Source organism: Sander vitreus, chromosome 20, assembly GCF_031162955.1.
Source record: "Sander vitreus isolate 19-12246 chromosome 20, sanVit1, whole genome shotgun sequence".
In the NCBI taxonomy this organism is placed as follows: Eukaryota; Metazoa; Chordata; class Actinopteri; order Perciformes; family Percidae; genus Sander; species Sander vitreus.
Window position 1 is genome coordinate 44438 of NC_135874.1, and position 19891 is coordinate 64328.

The 19891-nt window shown below is 43.0% G+C and overlaps 1 protein-coding gene across 1 annotated transcript in view; it reads right to left on the reverse strand.

Annotated features, from left to right (window-relative positions):
* Positions 1 to 19891, reverse strand: part of apoba (apolipoprotein Ba) — a 65808-nt gene that overhangs the window by 20353 nt on the left and 25564 nt on the right. Inside the window, exons 7-23 of the mRNA XM_078277200.1 lie at positions 17666 to 17790; positions 17512 to 17588; positions 16953 to 17409; positions 16563 to 16707; positions 16309 to 16455; positions 15979 to 16190; positions 15253 to 15460; positions 14998 to 15168; positions 14672 to 14875; positions 13353 to 13526; positions 13031 to 13236; positions 12736 to 12918; positions 3208 to 3338; positions 2301 to 2511; positions 1933 to 2105; positions 1668 to 1843; positions 297 to 418 (exon numbers count right to left, since the gene is read on the reverse strand). Coding sequence (XP_078133326.1) covers positions 297 to 418; positions 1668 to 1843; positions 1933 to 2105; positions 2301 to 2511; positions 3208 to 3338; positions 12736 to 12918; positions 13031 to 13236; positions 13353 to 13526; positions 14672 to 14875; positions 14998 to 15168; positions 15253 to 15460; positions 15979 to 16190; positions 16309 to 16455; positions 16563 to 16707; positions 16953 to 17409; positions 17512 to 17588; positions 17666 to 17790 — 3122 coding nt within the window. The remainder of the gene's footprint in view (positions 1 to 296; positions 419 to 1667; positions 1844 to 1932; positions 2106 to 2300; positions 2512 to 3207; positions 3339 to 12735; positions 12919 to 13030; positions 13237 to 13352; positions 13527 to 14671; positions 14876 to 14997; positions 15169 to 15252; positions 15461 to 15978; positions 16191 to 16308; positions 16456 to 16562; positions 16708 to 16952; positions 17410 to 17511; positions 17589 to 17665; positions 17791 to 19891) is intronic.

The window sequence follows — 19891 nt, forward strand, 5'->3', positions numbered from 1 at the left end:
GCATGATTAATAGTAGAACGTGATCACAGATTCTCATATAAAACTCCACATTGCAGAACATTAACCGGGCATACATATGACATAACGTTATCTATTATTCACCATAAAGCCACTTTGAATTCAATCTCGGCACTACTGTGCATCTGAAAATGTATTAACAAACTGTACATGGCGGGGTAGGGAATCAGAGAACAGAACAAGTACTGTAGTATAACTTAACTGTTAAATTAGTGTTTACGCCCAGTAATACCTGAAAGTAATGTTCTTAAACGATCAAATAAAAATAAAACACTCACGACTGCAGGAACAGTTTCTCAGGCAGGGCTGGCAGGGTGAGATCTGAGATGCTCCTCTTACTCCGCAGGTGTGCAAGGTAGGGGATGCTTGCTGTCAATTTGTCTAACCATATATCACCTGCCTTCAGGGTGACATAGAGATAAATTACATGTTACTTAAAGCAAAAACTGTAAAGCTTAAAAGCACTCAAGAAAAAACGTAATAATGAAGATAATATCTCTGGTTCTGCTATATCAATTGTTATCCTGTCTAACTGTCCATCAAGACCATCAATGTTAAAAATGCAATGCTAAATCAGAGTACTTAAAACTCTGGTGCACAACATGAAGTTTCATAACATGGCATTATACAGACCAAATGACACTATCCACTAGGGGTGGAACGGTACACAGAAGTCACGGTTCGGTTCATACCTCGGTTCAGACATCACGGTTTGGTTCGGTACAATGGAGGGAAAAGCAAAACAAAAATGCAGAAGGCAATTTTTTTGTCTCAGGCTGTCCACTGAGCTAGCTGTAACAGCTTTAAGTGTATAAAGTAAGATGTAAACAGTAAACAATAAGTAAGCTACCCTGCATCATCTCCAGACTCCATCTGTAACTTGTAAACAAAATAAGACAATCAACTACTAGTGTGATATGGGAGACAAGCACTGCCCTCATATGTGAATGCACAGAGCAGGGATGTTAAAAGAGCAGCTTCGGTTACACAGAGCAGTTGACGAGTTTTGGTGATAGCTTCACACGCTAACGGCGAAGCTAACAGCTAACGGCGGAGCTAACAACTAATAGCGGAGCTAACAGCTAATAGAGGAGCTAAGAGCTAATGGCAGAGCTAACAGCTAATACCGGAGCAAACAGCGAAGCAAACGGGCCTGGATTTGTGGTCGAGGCGAGAAGGGATACAGCTACGTCCGTGTTTGGTTGTATATGGAAGGGACTAGTTTGCTTCGTGTGGATTCACTGGACCGACTGACTCGACATGTAGGCGGAGCTTGGGAGCTTCAGAGCTAAGGGCAGGGCTACAGATTAGGTGTCCCTAAAGAACCGCGTGTCTAACAGTAGTTCTGCATTACATTAATTAATTTGCACGCAAGTTTTATTTATTTTTATACCGTGTATTCTCCGTGTAAATTCATGTACCGAACTGAGACGCCTGTACTGTTTCGGTTCAATAGGAATACATAGCCTACCGTTCCACCCCTATTATCCACCCTAAAAACTAATAGCCTATGTCGAATGACATAGGGTGAATGCCCATTAGCTAACTTTTCACCATAATTCTTAGTTTTTGAAATGTTATAAAAAACACACAAATCAGAATGATAAATACAAGCTCTTTGAAGAAGGTAATAAATGTCAAAGCAGTACCTCAATTCCTTTGGTCACTATGTGACGCAGTTTCATATCAGTCTTTGCCACTTTCTGGTCCAGGATATGATCGATGAGCTGTTGCAGCTGCCTGTGATGATTCTCTATATTTGGGATCAGTTTCTGAATCTCTGACTTCAGATGTGATTTCAGTTCCACCTCAAACGTGTCATCATCTGTAAAGAGAAAATCTGAATGTACCCATACAAATTAATGAATGGCTCTGTTGTCTGTGTTAAAGCTGTGACTGATGGCTGACAGTTACTGTATTTAAGGGAAGCTTTCTGTTGGTAGGAACTCTCAGGGAGGTTGATGACCGTCTCTAAGTCCATGAACACATCCTCATCCCTCTTCAGGGTTGCAGTGACAGAGGCATCAGTTTTCAGAGATGGAATGGCCATCTGGAGTTGCAGCATGGCATTCTTCATCACGTCAAGTCTACATTAAAAACAAGGACAAATAGGTGGGTAAGACTGCATTTCAGTTTCTTAATTATTTGCATTTCCTGGGATGTTTCTCATCAACTCAAACCTTCTAAAACAAAACTGTCTCAAGAAACCAGACAGCACAGCTGAAACTTCAGCGTTATCTATCATAAGGAAGGATTGATGGTTTGTTTATAGAACTATGTACCTTGAGTGTCCAACAAGAGTCAGCTGTGGGATGTTCCTGTTGGTGACATCAATGGTGATACCTCTCATCTTCTTTCCTTTGGCATCACTGTCAGTTACAGCCAGCTTGATGCCTGCTTCCACATCGTAGTCAGGAATGACAACCTCAGCGGTGAGAGTGTTCTTGTTGCGGTTGTATCTCAGAGCTACAGTGGCCTCAGATGAATCGTACCCTAGTAGCAGCAGTATTTAAACTCTTTTGTCAGTTTTTATTTCCAGGAACAGTAGCAACTGGTGGCTTCAAGATCTATTAAGTGAGGTGCCCATATAATGTCATAAGCTTTATGTGCGCTTAGTAAACCCTTATTACATATAAAGGAATGTAGTGTAAGTAAGGGCCTAATGTTGTGGCACACATTCATTCATTTATTCTGGACCATTACGGTTCCAGTACATTCCTGTACCAACCTGGGATGGTTACGCAAAACCCAGGATTATGTTCAATGACAAAGCCAATGTCTCGAAAATGTGGCATATGTGATTTAAAATATGGCAGCTATGGTATGGTTAAGGTTAGGGAAAGGGTTAAAACTGTGGTTAAGGTATGATTAAGGTTAGGCAACTAAAACCATTGGTTAAGATTAGGAAAACATTGTAGTAATGTTACTAAAAAGGTGAATGTTATTTGCAAGTCTGTCATCAGATAAACTTGCCCATCTATCACTTCAAACTCCACAACCTTACTTTCCACCTCGCTACATAAAAAGACACACTACTTCCTGTATTGCCACTTAACGTAGGTACTGGATGTAAATTGTGGATGTGGAATTGTCCTATGTGGATGTAATTCTAAGCTATACTGGGCTGGCCCATTACATGCATGCATGCTCACATACACACAAACGAGCACACACACAATCTTATAGTACCTTCTGCCTTTAGGGTTAGCGTCAGAGAGTCTACTTTATGCCGACCCTTTTTACCCTCTCTGAGCGTTTCGTCAGTGATGGTGGCAGTGTACTCTGAAACTTCCTCTGTCGGCTGGATTTCAACTGCAAACCTGAGAAAACAACACATGTTGAACTTGCTGGTCAAGTATTTTAACTATGTACAGTAGTTGGTTAAAATCATAGAGTACTGCGTTAAAATATCAACCAATTACAGTAACTATTTATATATCAGCCACCCAAGCAGAAACTACTTAAAGGGGTGATAGAATGCAAAACCGAGTGTACCTTGTCATAGTTGAATTATGATAGTTTGGTGGGTAAAATAGGCATACGTAGAACCTCAAAGTCCCATTGACACCTCTTTCCTATGCAAATCTCACAATTTGAAACTGCCGCTGAAAACGGGCGAATCTCAACAAAGCCAGTAGTTGACGTCAACTCAGATGGCTGTACCTTATTTGGCTGTAGTCTGTACCTTTCTCACTGTGAGGAAATAAAAAAATGAACATGCTAAGTGCCTAGTTTCAGCAAAATAAGGCTACGCCAAGGCCTCGATAGAAAGACAATCATTTATAATGTCTGCCTATAACTAAAATGTATAATAATCAAATAATGAATTAGTTATAATGACTTTCATTAAATATAATTGCATGTATGTACTGGATCTTGACTTCAGTTAGAAGAGACTGAAATGTGTGTATTAGCACCTTAGTATTAGCAAATCATAATAGCTTGCACATTTCTATATGATCTCATGTAACCAGTATTCAGTATTCTTTTGGGGCGAGGGGCTGTCGTAACAGCACCCGCTGACTGTGGCTTCTCAAACTGAAGGAATCCTTGTATACCAAGGGTATACAAGTTCTATTATTATTCCATCTATAATAAACCACCTTAAATGAGAGAAATGTTTGTCTTCTGTCCTAACCGACTGGTCTGAGACCAGCTGGTGTTCTGAATGTTGGTTGCGCAGATCTTAGACACTTTATACATTGTTCGTCTGCTATTTCATTACTAAATTCACTTCTGAGACTTTTTAATGCGAGAAATCAACTATGTAGAGCTCAAATATGGGCCGTTTTACGAAAATTGATGGCTAATGGTAATTGCAAATTTGGTTCGACTGTCGGAGTTCAGATGCTCCACAGTCTGACGTGACAGCCGGCGGGTGCCTGCTGGGGTTTATGGCTTGCCGCCCGGCCTGTCCACCTTCACAGACCCCGCTGTGAGCTGGCTGGAGCTCTATCAGGAGACTCGCGGACAAGAGGCATTTATTTCCCCAATCATTTGTTTAAATAACTCAACACACATATCCATTATAAGATTAACTGATTAACCTGTGGTTTTTCGAAGTTATAATGCTCCACAAGAGATTGTGGGCGTAACAAGACAACTAGGAGAAAGCAGAGAGGGGGTGGGGCTGCTCCTCAGTCACAGAACAGAAGACAGACACAAGACAGAAATACCTTCGCCGGACAATACTGGCATCTTTTCTACAGAAAGTCGCCAGATTTGTCACTTTTTTGAAAAAAGGGGGTCTGAAAAGTCGCTAAATCTAGCGACAAAGTCGCTAAATTGGCAACACTGGAGCCCCTGCAGCTTCACTCAGCTCATTGTAAAGAGGGGTGGGGCTGTGTGTGTGTGTGTGTGTGTGTGTGTGTGTGTGTGTGTGTGTGTGTGTGTGTGTGTGTGTGTGTGTGTGTGTGTGTGTGTCGCTCGTTGACACGACCAATCAGCGCACAGCTCATCTAAATATTCATGAGCATATCACATAAGGGAGAAAACCTCTCGTTTCAATCCAGGACTATTTCACAGGGTTGCATTAGGGCGCATAGAACAGCACCCAGGCCATTTTCAGCCCAACCAATGTTACATACCCTATTTGGAGACCTTAAGGAACAGTGTGAAATACCCTATATAATAATTCTATCAACCCTTTAAAGAAAAAAATGTATGTCCTCCATGTGGGACATGCTCTGTTAGCCACATGGGGACGACATCAATAACATGACTGACTGCATCACAGAGTACATTAAATTCTGTGAGAACATCACCATGCCCTCCTGGACTGTACACAGCTTTCCAAATAACAAGCCATGGATCAACAGTGACCTGAAGGCAGGGCTGGACTGGGGTAAAAAAATCAGCCCTGGACTTTTGACACCCAGACCAGCCCACCACAATCAGCTGGACAACAACCGTCCTTGCACTCCCCTTCAACTCATGTACATAGCAGCAGGGTTCAACATTAGCACCATTTGCCAGCCAAATTCTGGTAAAATAAGCAAGTGGCTGGTAGATTTGCTTGCCTCACCAGCCAAAAAAAAGTAAAATTTTAACATTCACTAGTATTTTGACTGGTGGATGAAAAGTCTATTTTGCATACCAGCCCCTTATACTCTCACTAGTCTGAGTGGTAAGTAAGAGAGTATGATAACGTACTCACTGAGTCGAAAAGGCTGCCTGGCTCCTGATGGCAAGCTGGCTAAAGGTTGAGTGAAGCATGGCTGTCATCAAGATGTATTGTATAATTAACAAGGGACAAGTCTGTAAATTAAGCTAAAGATGCATTTTGTACACAGTATGCAACTTGTGTTATTGTGGAATGTGGGTAAATCAGAAAGCTATAGTATTATGTTGGCAAGTGCCTTAGCTTGCTAATACCAAAGCCCGTCTACGGAAAGTATTTCCACTCCCTATTCAGCCCCATTGTACCGAATTTGGTTGCAGTTACACCAGAGTTCCACTGGGCGTGATCGCGGTCCAGTGCTAAATGAATGGGACTCTATGGAGCTAGACGGCTAAATTTGTCTCTTTCGCCCGATTGTCGTTGAGAAATCTCAGATTTGATTGTAGTTTTTGCAAGTTCAACATGGATTATAGGTCAAAAGTTGAATGAACGAGTACTTGTGTCCTTTCGATTTCTTACAGGTTGAGTCGTTGTTGCCCATAACACGCTAGCATTCTGCTAATGAATGCTGATTCATGAAGTGAAGGACTGATTACGATCGGAGATCCTGCTTGACGACATCCAAAGCAGAACCAGAATGTCAGAGTTAATATTTTGGCGTGGTCTTTAAAACATTAGCAAACCTCTTTCTAGCATGTGTACTGACGGGGAGAGCCTAACCTGTCAGCTGTGTTGTCAATGCTTCGAGAGAACAAAGGAAGCGACTCAGAGCTTGCCGTATCAGCAGTATCTCTGGCCGTATATGTGTATGACGTCATTGACATTTTAAAAGGCTTTTTAGAAGAAAAAAGCCACTTTAAAAAAATCTAACACCCAGCAGTGTGTATTTTCTTAGCCTCCCCTTTCGAATACAACATTCAAATTACTAGACAAAAAATGATATCCTGAGAAAAGTGGATTTTGAGGGGTATAGCTCCATAGAGTCCCATTCATTCTGCACTGGCCTGTGAGCGCCCCCTATATGGAACTCTGATGGAACTGCAACCAGTTCAGAAGCCGGAAGTAACGAGAGAGTGGAACTTCTTCCCTTATTAGAAATTCTTTGCTAATACATAACTAACATTAGCTTACTAACAGCTAACTTGTCCTCACTGGTAGACAAAGGGTGCTACAATAATCGTTTGATGTGCTTAAATCTCGTGTTTTCAGCTAGCTACCGGCACTTGGGAGCACGGTGGGGGTGGGACTTAAATGTGCTCTCTCTCTACGATAGGATGGAAGTGGGCCATAGTAGGATGTGATTGGCCAGTTTTCAGATGAGAGACAAACCAGTGGGCCAATCATGTGATCTCTCTCCTCTCCGTGGGCCGGTCGGTCAAAGACCAAGGATGTGAATGGCCAGTGTTCATATGAAAGGCACACAAGTGGGCCAATCATGTAATCTCTCTTCTCTCTATGGGCCGATAAAAAAAATAAAATAAAATAAAAAAAAGTTTTCGACCGGAGTGTGTGTCAGTACCAACGGGGTAAGCCTCTCCTCGGACCAAAACCCTTTTTTTTTCTTTTTTTTAATGCTACCAAGCCATCACCTCCCGTTAGCATTCCATTGACTGCCATTCATTTGGGTGCCACTTTGACAGCAAATTTATCTTGCAAGATGGCGCCGCAGAATGGTGACACGGTGTGTTGGTGCGCTCTGTTTTGTTTTGTTTTGTGTTTTAACTTTGTTTCTTGCGATGGTACCCGTATCTCATTCACCAGTGAAGAGCTTGTGAACTTCAGGGGAACAACACCATCAGACTTATTTCCCACTTTTCTTCTCCCTTCACTGGAAATTTTGGACATTCTGGTCAAAGGTGGGCTCACCTTTGCTCACGCAGCGAGGCGCCGGAGGAGAGGGAAACGGGCCGGTGCGCTTGTGCGTCTCCGCCAGCAGGGATTACGCACACTGTTCCCGGGAATATTCCTCTCTAACTGCCCAACAAACTGGAGGAATTACAACTGCTGTTAGTGAGAAACGGGGACTTTTCTTCATCTGCTGTTTTGTGCTTCATGGAGATGTGGCTCTGTGGATTAATACTGGACTCTGCGCTGCAGCTGGCAGGCTTCCAGCTTTTCAGAGCGGACAGAGACACGGATCTCTCCGGCAAAACTAAAGGTGGAGGAATCTGTTTCTACATCAACATCGGCTGGTGCAACGACGTGACAGTGATCCAGCAGCATTGTTGCAATATTGCTGACCTGGAATATTTCATCATAAACTGTAAGCCTTTTTATTCACCCCGTGAGTTCCACTCATTCATTCTGGTCGGTGTTTACATCTCAGGCAGGCCAACGTGCAGGACGCACAGCGCATGGTCTCCGACCAGATACTGTGTGTGGAGCGGACCAACCCGGACTCCCTAGTTATTGTCCTTGGAGACTTTAATAAAGGGAACCTCACTCATGAACTCCCTAAATATAGACAGCATATTAAATGCCTGACAAGAGAGGAGAACATTCTGGATAACTGTTACACCACAGTCAGGGATGCTTATCACGCAGTCCCCCATGCTGCACTGGGTTTCTCTGACCATGTCATGGTTCACCTGATCCCCGCCTACAGGCAGAAACTAAAGCTCTGCAAACCTGTAGTGAGGACATCAAGGAAGTGGACCAGTGAGGCTGTGGAGGATCTCCAGTCGTGTTTGGATTCTACTAACTGGGATGTGTTCAGGACTGCTACCAACAGTCTGGATGAGTACACAGAGGTTGTGACGTCATACATCAGCTTCTGTGAGGACTGCTGTGTTCCATCAAGCACCAGGGTGAGTTACAACAATGACAAACCCTGGTTCACAGCCAAACTCAGAAGGTTAAGGCTGACTAAGGAAGAGGTGTTCAGGAGTGGGGACAAAGACAGATTTAAAGAGTCGAAGTACAAGTTTAGCAAGGCAGTGAAGGAGGCTAAACGACGGTACTCTGAGAAGCTCCAACGCCAGTTTTCAGCGAACGACTCTGCAACTGTCTGGAAAGGACTTAGGCAGATCACCACCTATAAGCCTAAAACCTTAACGAGTTCTACTGTCGATTTGAAAGACAAAAGGACAGTCCTGACACCATCCCCCACGACACCTCCCTACAGCTACCCACTGTGCTTCACCTCCACCTCCCCCACCTCAGGGCCTCCCCACCAATGCCCTCCATAAAGGTCCCCCCCTCCACCCCCCCACCCACTTCAGTGACGACTCTCTCCATCCATGAAAGGGACGTCAACAGACTCCTTAGGAGACAGAACCCCAGGAAAGCTGCTGGACTGGATGCTGTCTCCCCATTCAGCTTGAAGCACTGCGCTGATCAGCTGTCTCCAGTGTTCACAGACATTTTTAACACCTCACTGGAGACATGCCACATGCCAGCCTGTTTCAAGACCTCAACCATAATCCCTGTCCCCAAGAAGCCAAGGACCACAGGACTTAATGACTTCAGACCCGTCGCCCTGACCTCTGTGGTTATGAAGTCCTTTGAGCGCCTTGTGCTTTCACACCTCAAAGACATCACCGACCCCCTCCTGGACCCCCTGCAGTTTGCCTACAGAGCCAATAGGTCTGTAGACGATGCAGTCAACTTGGCCCTCCACTACATCCTCCGGCACCTGGACTCCCCAGGAACCTACGCCAGGATCCTGTTTGTGGACTTCAGCTCTGCCTTTAACACCATCATCCCGGCTCTGCTCCAGGACAAACTCTCCCAGCTAGGCGTGCCTGACTCCACCTGCAGGTGGATCACTGACTTCCTGTCTGACAGGAAGCAGCATGTGAAGCTGGGGAAACACGTCTCTGACTCACAGACCATCAGCACCGGATCCCCCTCAGGGCTGTGTTCTTTCTCCCCTGCTCTTCTCCCTGTACACCAACAGCTGCACCTCCAGTCACCAGTCTGTCAAGCTTCTGAAGTTTGCGGACGACACCTCCCTCATCGGACTCATCTCTGATGGTGACGAGTCCGCCTACAGGTGGGAGGCTGACCACCTGGTGACCTGGTGCAAGCAAAACAATCTACAGCTCAACGCTCTAAAGACTTCAGGAATAACCCAGCCCCCCCCCCATCACCCTCTGTGGCTCCACAATTGACACTATGGAGTCTTTCCGCTTCCTGGGAACTACCATCTCCCAGGACCTCAAGTGGGAGCTGAACATCAGCTCCCTCGTGAAGAAAGCACAACAGAGTATGTACTTCCTGCGACAGCTGAAGAAATTCAACCTGCCAAAGACAATGATGGTGCACTTCTACACAGCCATCATTGAGTCCATCCTCACATCCTCCATCACCATCTGGTACGCTGCTAGCACTGCCAAGGACAAGGGCAGACTGCAGCGTGTCATTCGGTCAGCAGAGAAGGTGATTGACTGCAATCTGCCGCCGCTCCAGGACCTATACGCCACCAGGACTCTGAAGCATGCTGGAAAGATTGTGGCCGACCCCTCCCACCCTGGACACTCTTTGAGACACTCCCCTCTGACAGGAGGCTGAGGTCCATCAGGACCAAAACCTCACGTCACATGAACAGCTTTGTCCCCTCCGCCACTAGCCTTATTAACAAGGCCCGGAAACCACACTGACACTCCACCATCATGCCATGTTCTCTCTCTGCTGTAATGCTCTTTGCTCTTTATTTTTTATTTATATCTTTATTTATTCTTTATTTTTAACTTAATACATACTGTGTAAATATACTTATACTTATATTGTTTGTACCTATACTTATATTGTTTAATATTCAATCTAAAGAATGTGTGACGTGCACCAACAACACCAAAACAAATTTGTTGTATGTGTTAAAAAACGTACTTCTGATTCTGAATAACTTTGCATCTGAAAAAGTGTTTAAAGACTATTTGTCCGTTGTTTATTTCTAAAGAAACACGACAATGTATAAAAGGCTCCATTACCTCGTACCTCACATTATGGCTCCGTAGCAGATGCTTTTGTAAAAATAAGCTAACGATTGTGTCATAACCACGCGACTTACTGTCGCATAGTAGAGAAATTACCGTATAGTACAGGAGAAGCGTGCATGCAGTTTCGTCTCACATTAGCTGTTTAAGTGTAATTACTAATGTTAACTAGCATTTTAGTTAGCAAAAATTAGCCTGTGCCTATGTTATCTCCTTACATATACCTACGCTCTCCGTCTCTGCAAGATTGGGAATGATAGCGATTTCTCTTGGCACAGCTACCAGAAGACTTCCAACTTTCAGACACGTTGCTCACGTCACATTTATGTCTTCGAGCTCAGTTGGAGGCTGCGCAGTAACGCTAGCCATCACCGGAAAAGTGCTTCTAATGGCCTTCACTGGTCTCCGTCCAGAGCACCGGGATCTGTTGGTCCATTTTATATATGTATGTATATGGGTCAGTACCCGATCCGTACCGCCTGTAAGATCCGTTATGCGCATGTGCATAATTCAGTGCATGCGCAGAAACTCAACGTGTTTTACGACACTGCCTGATCAGTTCTACACTTGCGCGAACACCGGCAAACTTCACAGCTCTATGCATGCATTGGTGTAAGGATGTTTGGACATTTCTGGTTACCAGAAGAAAACATTAGACAGTGACAGTAGACCGTTATGATGGCAGAGATGAAGTTTACAAGGTGTTTGCTGGAGTTGCCTAAAGTATCTGTTAATGATATACAGTGGGTCGTCCGGCCATCCAGTACAACACCATGTAGCAAATTCAATAAAGGCTTCAAATTTTACATTTCATCATTTCTTTGCAACTTTGAAGGTAATTTGCTAACGCTAGCTAGCCTGAGCTAGAAGCCTTGCTTTGGTGTTTTAAGTCATGACTCCGTCCTGCTTCAGGTTAATCATGCTTTAAATAAAGTTTAAGCATGTGTATACCTCTCACTTCATGTGTTTGTACTTCTATGAAAGTATCAGGTAAAAACAGGGCTACAAATGAGATCTCTGTGAGAGACCAGCAAACTCCTAGCAAACTATTATGTAGTTCAATGCTGGACATTTCACCCCAAATTCCGGTCACTTTACTGTCAAGACGAAGTATTAAAAGTAAAAACATTAACATAAACAACACAACAACGACGTCGCTCCACGGTTTTTGGATCAGTGACAAGTCTCGATTGTTTGTAGCTATGACTATTGTATAATAAAGATTTAATAAAAAAGTTGTGATGTTTGGTCGTAAAGTGTTTCAACGCATGCGTGGTACAAATCGCACAGGGACATTGTTAGTTTTCTACTACGTAATTATGCGCATGCGCAGAACGGATCTTACAGGCGGTACAGATCGGGTACTGACAGTGCGGCCCATTCAGCCCACACAAATAGACCGGCCCACCAGGAAATCTCCCGGTAGTCAGGGGTCAGACAGGAGCTAAGGAAAGTACAGCACAAACTGCGAGGGAGTGTAAAGACTCCTACAGGAGGAAGCTGGAGGCCAGATTACAACAGAACAATGTGAGGGAGGTGTGGACGGGGATGAAAGAGAGAAAGAGATCACCGGGTGTGGGGGTAGAAGAAGACAGACACCAGGTAGCTGTGAGAGAGCAAACAAGCTGTACTGTTACCTGACAGGTTTAGCTCACAGCTACCCCCTGCCACCTCTTTCACCCCCTCCCAACCCCCCACACCTTCTCACTGCCTCCTCCCCTCCCTCCCTCCCTTAACCCAGACCCCCCTCTTCAACCCACACAGCTTCGGTGTCTCACTGACTGCTATAAGAAATCATTCCTACCACAGGCAATACAACTTTTTAAGACTTCATCAATGAGTGTTAGATATGACTCATACACATCACAATACTGCACTAAGTGCAACTTGCACAAACATAGGTTAAACTTATATCTTTATAAATACTATTTAAGGTTGTACATTTTTATTTGCCACTTGTATATACGTTTGTAAATTCTTTCCTTTATATATTTTTTATTTTTATTTTGGAATAGTTGTTTTATTCTATCCTATTATTTCTTGTATATTCTGTATGTGCTGTGTGTCTTATATTTTGCTGCTGTAGCACTGAAATTTCCCCATTTGGGATCAATAAAGTCTATCTAATCTAAAACTCAGCTCAAAAAGGCCTTCTCTTACCTGCTTTCTCCGGTCAGGGGGTAATATGGGGCCTGGTCCACTGAAGTAGCATTGGAGTAACGTGCTATTGTGCATAATTTCAGACCATAGAAAAGGGGCTGGCAGTCAGTTGAGTCAGTCCGGTCCTCCACCAGGGATGGCACTATTTTTGTTTGACCGGAGGACACTGATAGCAGCTTGTTGCTGTATTTTTAAAAAGAGGGAAAGGAGAAGAGGCAAGAAAGAACAACATGACGTAGTGGCAACCACTGAAAGTGTTTTGTGTTATCTGACTATACTGATCAGTGCCACTGACCTAATGCTGAACAACTGAGCGTTTGACTTAGGGGCAGGGATGGACAGCCTCATCTGCTTTCTGCTCATGGTGATCTTAGCATTGAGGGAACTCTCATGGTACATGTTAGTGTGCATCTCAAGCCCAGCCTCCACATAGTCTGGAATGTGCACACCCATTTGGGTGATGAATTCTAGCCCAACTGAAGGCATGAAGGACAAGTCAGTCTACAAGGAGGATACAACAGAATAGCTGTAAACAGCAATTCACAGGGGACAAACATGTAAAAATAATATTTTATTTTATTGTACATATAAACTAAGATGAAGAGGAGCTAACTTACCATTGTGTTAGCAGATGAGTAAGTCAGGCCTCCTTTGGCACCAGGTGCAAACACACCAGCCAGTGAGAACTTTAGAGGAAAGCCAGAGGCAGTGGGTAAAGAGAAGGCATTCTCCATGAAGATGTAGTGGCCAAAGACTTCATTTTCAGTGCTAGATATCAATGCAAAATAGGCCTGTTGGAAAGAAAACAGGTTTTATGAATATATAAAATCTCTTTGGCTAGTGACATCATGGAAGTCCACTATCAAATTTTGGCTTTTTGTAAACTGCTATATAAAATCAGGCCAAGAAGAAGAGCTATGAAAGATTGTTATGGAACACAATCACTCTTAGGCCGTTTACACACTGGATGCGTCGCGCGAGCGTGTCAGCTGCGTGGCATGTCTGTTTATATTTTGGCTCCTTTGTTAACAGGTTAGAGCTTACACACTGCATGCTAGAAATAGGACCGATGCCTATTTTTCACGCGACACACAAACGTGTTGGAAGCGTTTCCAGGCAAAATAGAATAGGAAAAGATGTTTATATGTCATTTTGACACTAATACATATTAATAAATGACATGTTGATGTTTGAAAGTATCTAGGTTTTGATATAAATGCAGATATAAATGTAATTTAAAAAAAAATTGGATTTTCTAATATTGCACCTGTCAACACAGAACAACAACGAAATATTCTGTAGCCTATTTTGCCGTCAATACTGCCGACGTTGTCTTTGCTGTAATTACATCAGTCTATATTCATGTTTAACATGGTATTTCATTTTATCAATGGGAAACATACATTGTATACAGACAAGGCTAGCAGCAGGAGCAGTCAGACACGTTTCTGGTATGTAAAGACATCCAATCCACGTAGCCGCCACGCAGCTGACACACAAAAGAAACGCCACACTCATGCGACGCAGCCAATGTGTAACCGGCCTTACTTCACAACATCAACACAAGGCAATGTTACATAAGTCAGTTGAAATGCATCTCTTTGCATGTTCCTCCTAGATACCACACCATGGGTTCAGAGGTGAAATGGCACCGCTCCACCTTGGTTCGTAGGTGGGACTTGAACTGGCGACCCTCCGGTTTCCAAGCTAAGTCTCCACGGACTGAGCTTCTTCTAAGTAGGTTACAAAAATCAATCAGATGTGCTGGAGGAAGACTATTAGAATATAATCAACTAAAGTAGAATGCCTTGTCGATAAACCTGCCACCCTGAGGAAGATTGGTGTGTGGTCGATACCTGTTTTGTGAATGTAAAAATGCATGTTTTTCAGTTTTTTTCTCTTTAAAAAAATTATCTTAGGAAACAACACATCTAACCTTGACAGGTAGGTCCCTGATGAAAACATTGTAGTACATGGACAGAGTCTCAGCCATCTTTTTCATGTCACTGGTCTTGATGTATCCTATCTCAGCTCCTAGAAGCCGGAGATAGGCAATGGCTTCAGGGGCTGAAGAGAAACGTGCGTCATCCATGAGCTTCTGAACGCTGTTTGTGATATCTTTCAGAAGATCCTTTGGGACCTGGAGAGATATTACAGGTGTATGCATTAGTTTCTGGCCATGCATGCACCAGGTACAGGGTTGTATTCATGTGGTAGTGTAGACAAGCACGATATGTATTATGTGTCCAAAAATCATTTCACCTGTCTCTTCATTCTGTCTCTGTCGGGGGCCATTCTATCCAAAACCTCTCTGAGCATCTTGGCTTTGTCCCCTGCCCAGTACATGACTTTGGAGATGGAGTCAGGGAAGAAACCATTCTCTCCAAAGAGAGCGTCAATTGTTGGTTCAAATCCTGTTCCCTCAACACCAACCTAGAAGGGGGAAATTTTGAATGTTTAAATATCTTTACAAAGCTAATTGTGTGTTTTTATAACAGAATGCTATTGAAAACATACCTCAAATATGTCATAGTTGTAGTCAAAAACCTTTAAAGTGGTCTCCAGCATCACCTCCTTAGGTAAGGTGTCCGTAGCACCGAAGATTATGTTACTTTGCACTGAGCCCAAGGGAGAGTCTATTTTGTAGTTGCTTGACATGCCATGAAATACCTTGTTTGCGGGTGATAGCTGATCTTTCAAGGCCAACTCAATGTACTCTCTGAGTCTTTAGTAAGGAGAATAAAGAATGTTGTAGTAAGATGACACAGTGCCAAAACATTTCAAAATTCTGTCCCTTTTATTTTATCATGCCCCATAAAGTTTGAACTGATCTAGGAAATGTGCAATAATTATATAACATGCAATAATATATTTATAATGTGTAAATAGCATTTGGCACAATGTACAGTATAGTTTATGATATACCACTGTTTTTATTACTCCTTTTTTATTCTTATTATTGTATTTTTCTGAATGGCCAGTGCATGTATGTGTGGATGCGGTGTGTGAGCGTGTGGAATTTTAATTACCTTTAGAGGAGATGCACAGCAAATTTCCTTGTACAATGTGCAATGACAATAAAGGAATTCTATTCTATTCTGCTGTTTTTTTTAGCATACAGTCGAATTTTATTTAATAAAGATTTATTTCCATATATATAACAGTAGACATGTGCATGTGCTAAGAAGCCATAAATAGCATGGCATAATTATTTAACTACCTAGTTACTGGTCAATTACTTACTGATGCATTTGTGGCTCGCCAGAGTTGCGGATGTTTTTCAGGTGGGAAACCACAAAGCTTTTGAGCTGCTCGTTCCTCACATTCTCCAAATTATACAGAATGTCTCTAACCAGGGCTTGGTCTGGGTTCTTCATCAGAATCAGATAGGCTGCTACACGTTTTTCAACAGGGCTCTTAGCATCCTTGTACACCTCCATGAAAATGTTTCTGACCTGTGGTTGACCAAATGTTAAATTACATGAATTTTTGTCAGTTAAATCCCACAACATATGCTGTAGTGACCTTATGATCACAATGTGTTGTTGATGTGTTAGTGTAAAGTAGTTGTACCTCATCATTAATATCCATCAACCTAAAGGCCTGTATAGCTGCCTTTTGGTTTGATAATGGAATGTTTGTTTTCCTAGCACAACGCAAAATGGAGGAAATCAGACTGGGGCTGACAGCTTGCATGGCTTGACCCATGACACCAACAACCTGGAGATTAGAAAAATGTTTGGGGGAGTGCACCCTTAAACCAGATTCCATGACAAGAGTAGTTCAATTCAGAAATACAGTCAATTAGATGCTTGAATGATTAGTACCCTCAGTACAAGGAAGGGCATGTCTTCGGGGTCAGTGGGAAGGTCAGAGTCATCATCAAAGATTTCTCCCGTGCAGTCATTTAAGAGTGTTTCCATGAACTTTGACACATCTGTGACCACTGGAGTAACCTCTGATTTATAGAACCTGTGCCAGGTGCCAGAGATAGAGAATATGTTAAAAAGTAAAATTTGAGAGTGTTTCCCTTTACCGGTAGCAGTTACAAAGTTGGCCAAAACTTAACATGAAATATGTTTTATGCCCTGCTTTGCTTTATTTAAATTTATTTTACATTTAAAATATATAAAAATAAATAAGTAGTAATATTTAAAAAAAAAGATTTTGTGTCATAACTATCAGTTTTTTAAAGCATTAAATACCATTTTGCTTACTTCTTGACTGTGTTGGCTAGAGAATACATAATTGCCCTGCTCTGTTTATACTGAGCCATGCTGAGCATATCTCGGACAAGTGTGGCATCAGGGTCAGCCTGTAGACTCAGCCCATAGACGAGAGCGTCCACCTCTGGTGACAACCCATCAAAGCTCCTGATAGTGTGGAGGATGGCGCTGGTGCACTCTGTGGTTCCACACTGAAACAGGGCCTGCCAGGTGAGCCAGCCTGACATATCCAACATCTCAGTGACTATCTGGCTCAGGGTCTCGTTCCTTAGGACGCGCAGGCTGGACACCAGCTTATGGAAAAGGCTAGTCCTCTTTTGACCGTGGTCTGTGTCTGCCAGAGCCACAAGCTCCCGTAGGGTGCCCAGAACAGCGTCCTTCGTCTGTATTGGAGCTTTATCATCAGGGTCTTCAAAGTAGAGTGGTTTGCTCTGGCTGGGGTTCACATCTGTGTATAAACAGTTCACATTCATTATGGAATTTCCTACTGAGAAATTAACTAAAACAATACATGGCAGGCACAGCAGACATGCTGGAAATGATCACTCACCAAAAGCTTTGTTGTTGATCCTTTTGGAGCTTTGAAAGCTGAGATCCTGGGTCACCACAGATGATATTCCATTGCCCCTGCAAGGCCGATTAGAAGGTGATGCAAAATGCAAAACACAATATACACATACATATGCACTCAGACGATGACTTACTCATGGGAAAATGGCAGGTAGATGTGTTTTTCTGTGCACATAGCTGATGTGATGTGCTTTCCCTTGTTATCAAACTGGTAGTTGCAGTCTTGGGTGCTTGTAATCAGTTTAGACATGGGGCCATGCTGTAAAAAAAACACATCCACAATGCTTGTGTGTTACAAGACAGATAACAAGACAGTTTGGACTTTATATAGGCTTCATATTATAATTTCTTTTGGCAATTTATACACCAAAATGTCTAGATATATTTTAGACCGATAGAGTATGATAACACTTTCTATGAAACCTGTCTTTATTATTTATCATTATAAACAGTTATAACATGTTATAATCTGCTTATAACGCGCTATAAGTATAGTCATAGGCGCCGATTTATGTTTTCCTCCGTGAGTGCTCACGGGCGCACGCCGTTTAAAAAAACAGTAGTCCAAAAATGTTTGTGTTTCCTCTAGAATTTGGGGGGGGTGTTGGACGGAGTATAGGCTTATCTGCTAATGTAATCTACCGACCGTTACCTTGTAACCATCCAGAAAATAGACGGTACCGTAGGGGGATTTAACGCCACCGCTCATTTTTCACACAGTTTAACAACAAAACACAGTGAGTGAACATTACTAGCTACATTTTTCATATTGGTTTTGAGCGGTATGCACCCCCACTAACCTGGAAAACGGTTTTAAATCGGTAACATTACTACAGCGTGTCGGAGGAATACACACAGTCTCCTGCAGTGGCGAGTCGGACGCAGAGGGGCCATCACAGCAGCGTGGCTAACATTAGCTTCTTGTCTCATCTGGGCCCTGATAAACAGTAAATTCATCAACTTCAGTGTCCACAATGCTATTTTCCAATAAACTGTAGCTGTCATATTTCACGGGCGTGAGTGCGGATTTCATGTTGCGGCTTTCGTCGCTGTTTATCACTTATTGAGTGAAGTAGTACTCGCCCTGTTGTTTATTTGGTTGCCATAACTTCGCGAGCGATGACGTCCTGTCGCTGTTCCAGTTGCTCTGCTCACCCTAGGGGGAGAGAGAGCGGGTGACGAGTTCAGTAGAGCAGATGGCGCTACGAGTTTATGACTTTTCATAAACAGCTGAAGGAGCGGTGGTGCGCGGTGTACATAGCGGAAACCCTGTTGTGCGTCTGCCCTATTTCTGATACCGTGGCGCTGGAAATTTTACCGTGGCGGACTGCCACTATGCTATCGAACGCTCATACACGCACTGTATAGTGGGGGGATGGAGCAGGGTCACTTAAGAAGCGTTTTTATCCGAGAGACGCTGTGATTGGTGGATAGGATATGGAGGGGACTGACAGTGACATAACCAATCACATCGTTCGGGTCACATGACGTCACTGTAGCTTTGCGCCGCCATCTTTACGACCAACTATGCCTGCGATATGTTGTGCAGTTGGCTGCAACAACAGCCGAAAGAGGAACCCAAACAGGTATTTTATTCTATACCAAAAGAAAAGCATAGAAGAAAGAAGTGGTTAGCTGTCATTCGAAGAGATCATTGGACACCCACATCTCACACCTTACTACGCAATGAACACTTTGTGTCAGGTAATCCTTCGCCTCAATTTAGCTACGTAGCTAGCTAGCTATTAGCAGCTAGGGACAAAACAAGCTACCGCAAACCGGAGGTTAGCTGCTAACGCTAGCTTTCGGGGCATTTGGAAAGTCACTATTTTATATCACTAACAAGGCTCAAAATAGCACCACACTTCAACGGTAGCATAATGATGGTCCCTATATGTAAACCGAAGCACAGGACTTACATACTCTGTAAGTGTACAGACAGTTTATTAAAAAGATAGATTATGAAGACTGCGTCCGATTGCGTCCGCATGTAAACATGTAGGCTACAGGCTTTATAATTTTTTTTAATAAACTGTCTGTACACTTACAAAGTTCTTAAAGTGCCCATATTATGAAAAAAACCCTTTTTCTGGGATTTGGGGTGTTATTTTGTGTCTCTGGTGCTTCCACACACATACAAACTTTGAAAAAAATCCATCCATGCTGTTTTGAGTGAGATACGGTTTCTGAAGTGTGTGAGAGCGCTGTGCAGTACAACAAAAATATGCTGTTTTTTGAAAATTAAACCATGTAAACCTATTCTGGTACAACCTTAAAATACAATTATGAACCTGAAAATGAGCATAATATGGGCGCTTTAATGCTTCGGTTAACATTTAGGGACCCTCATTATGCTACCG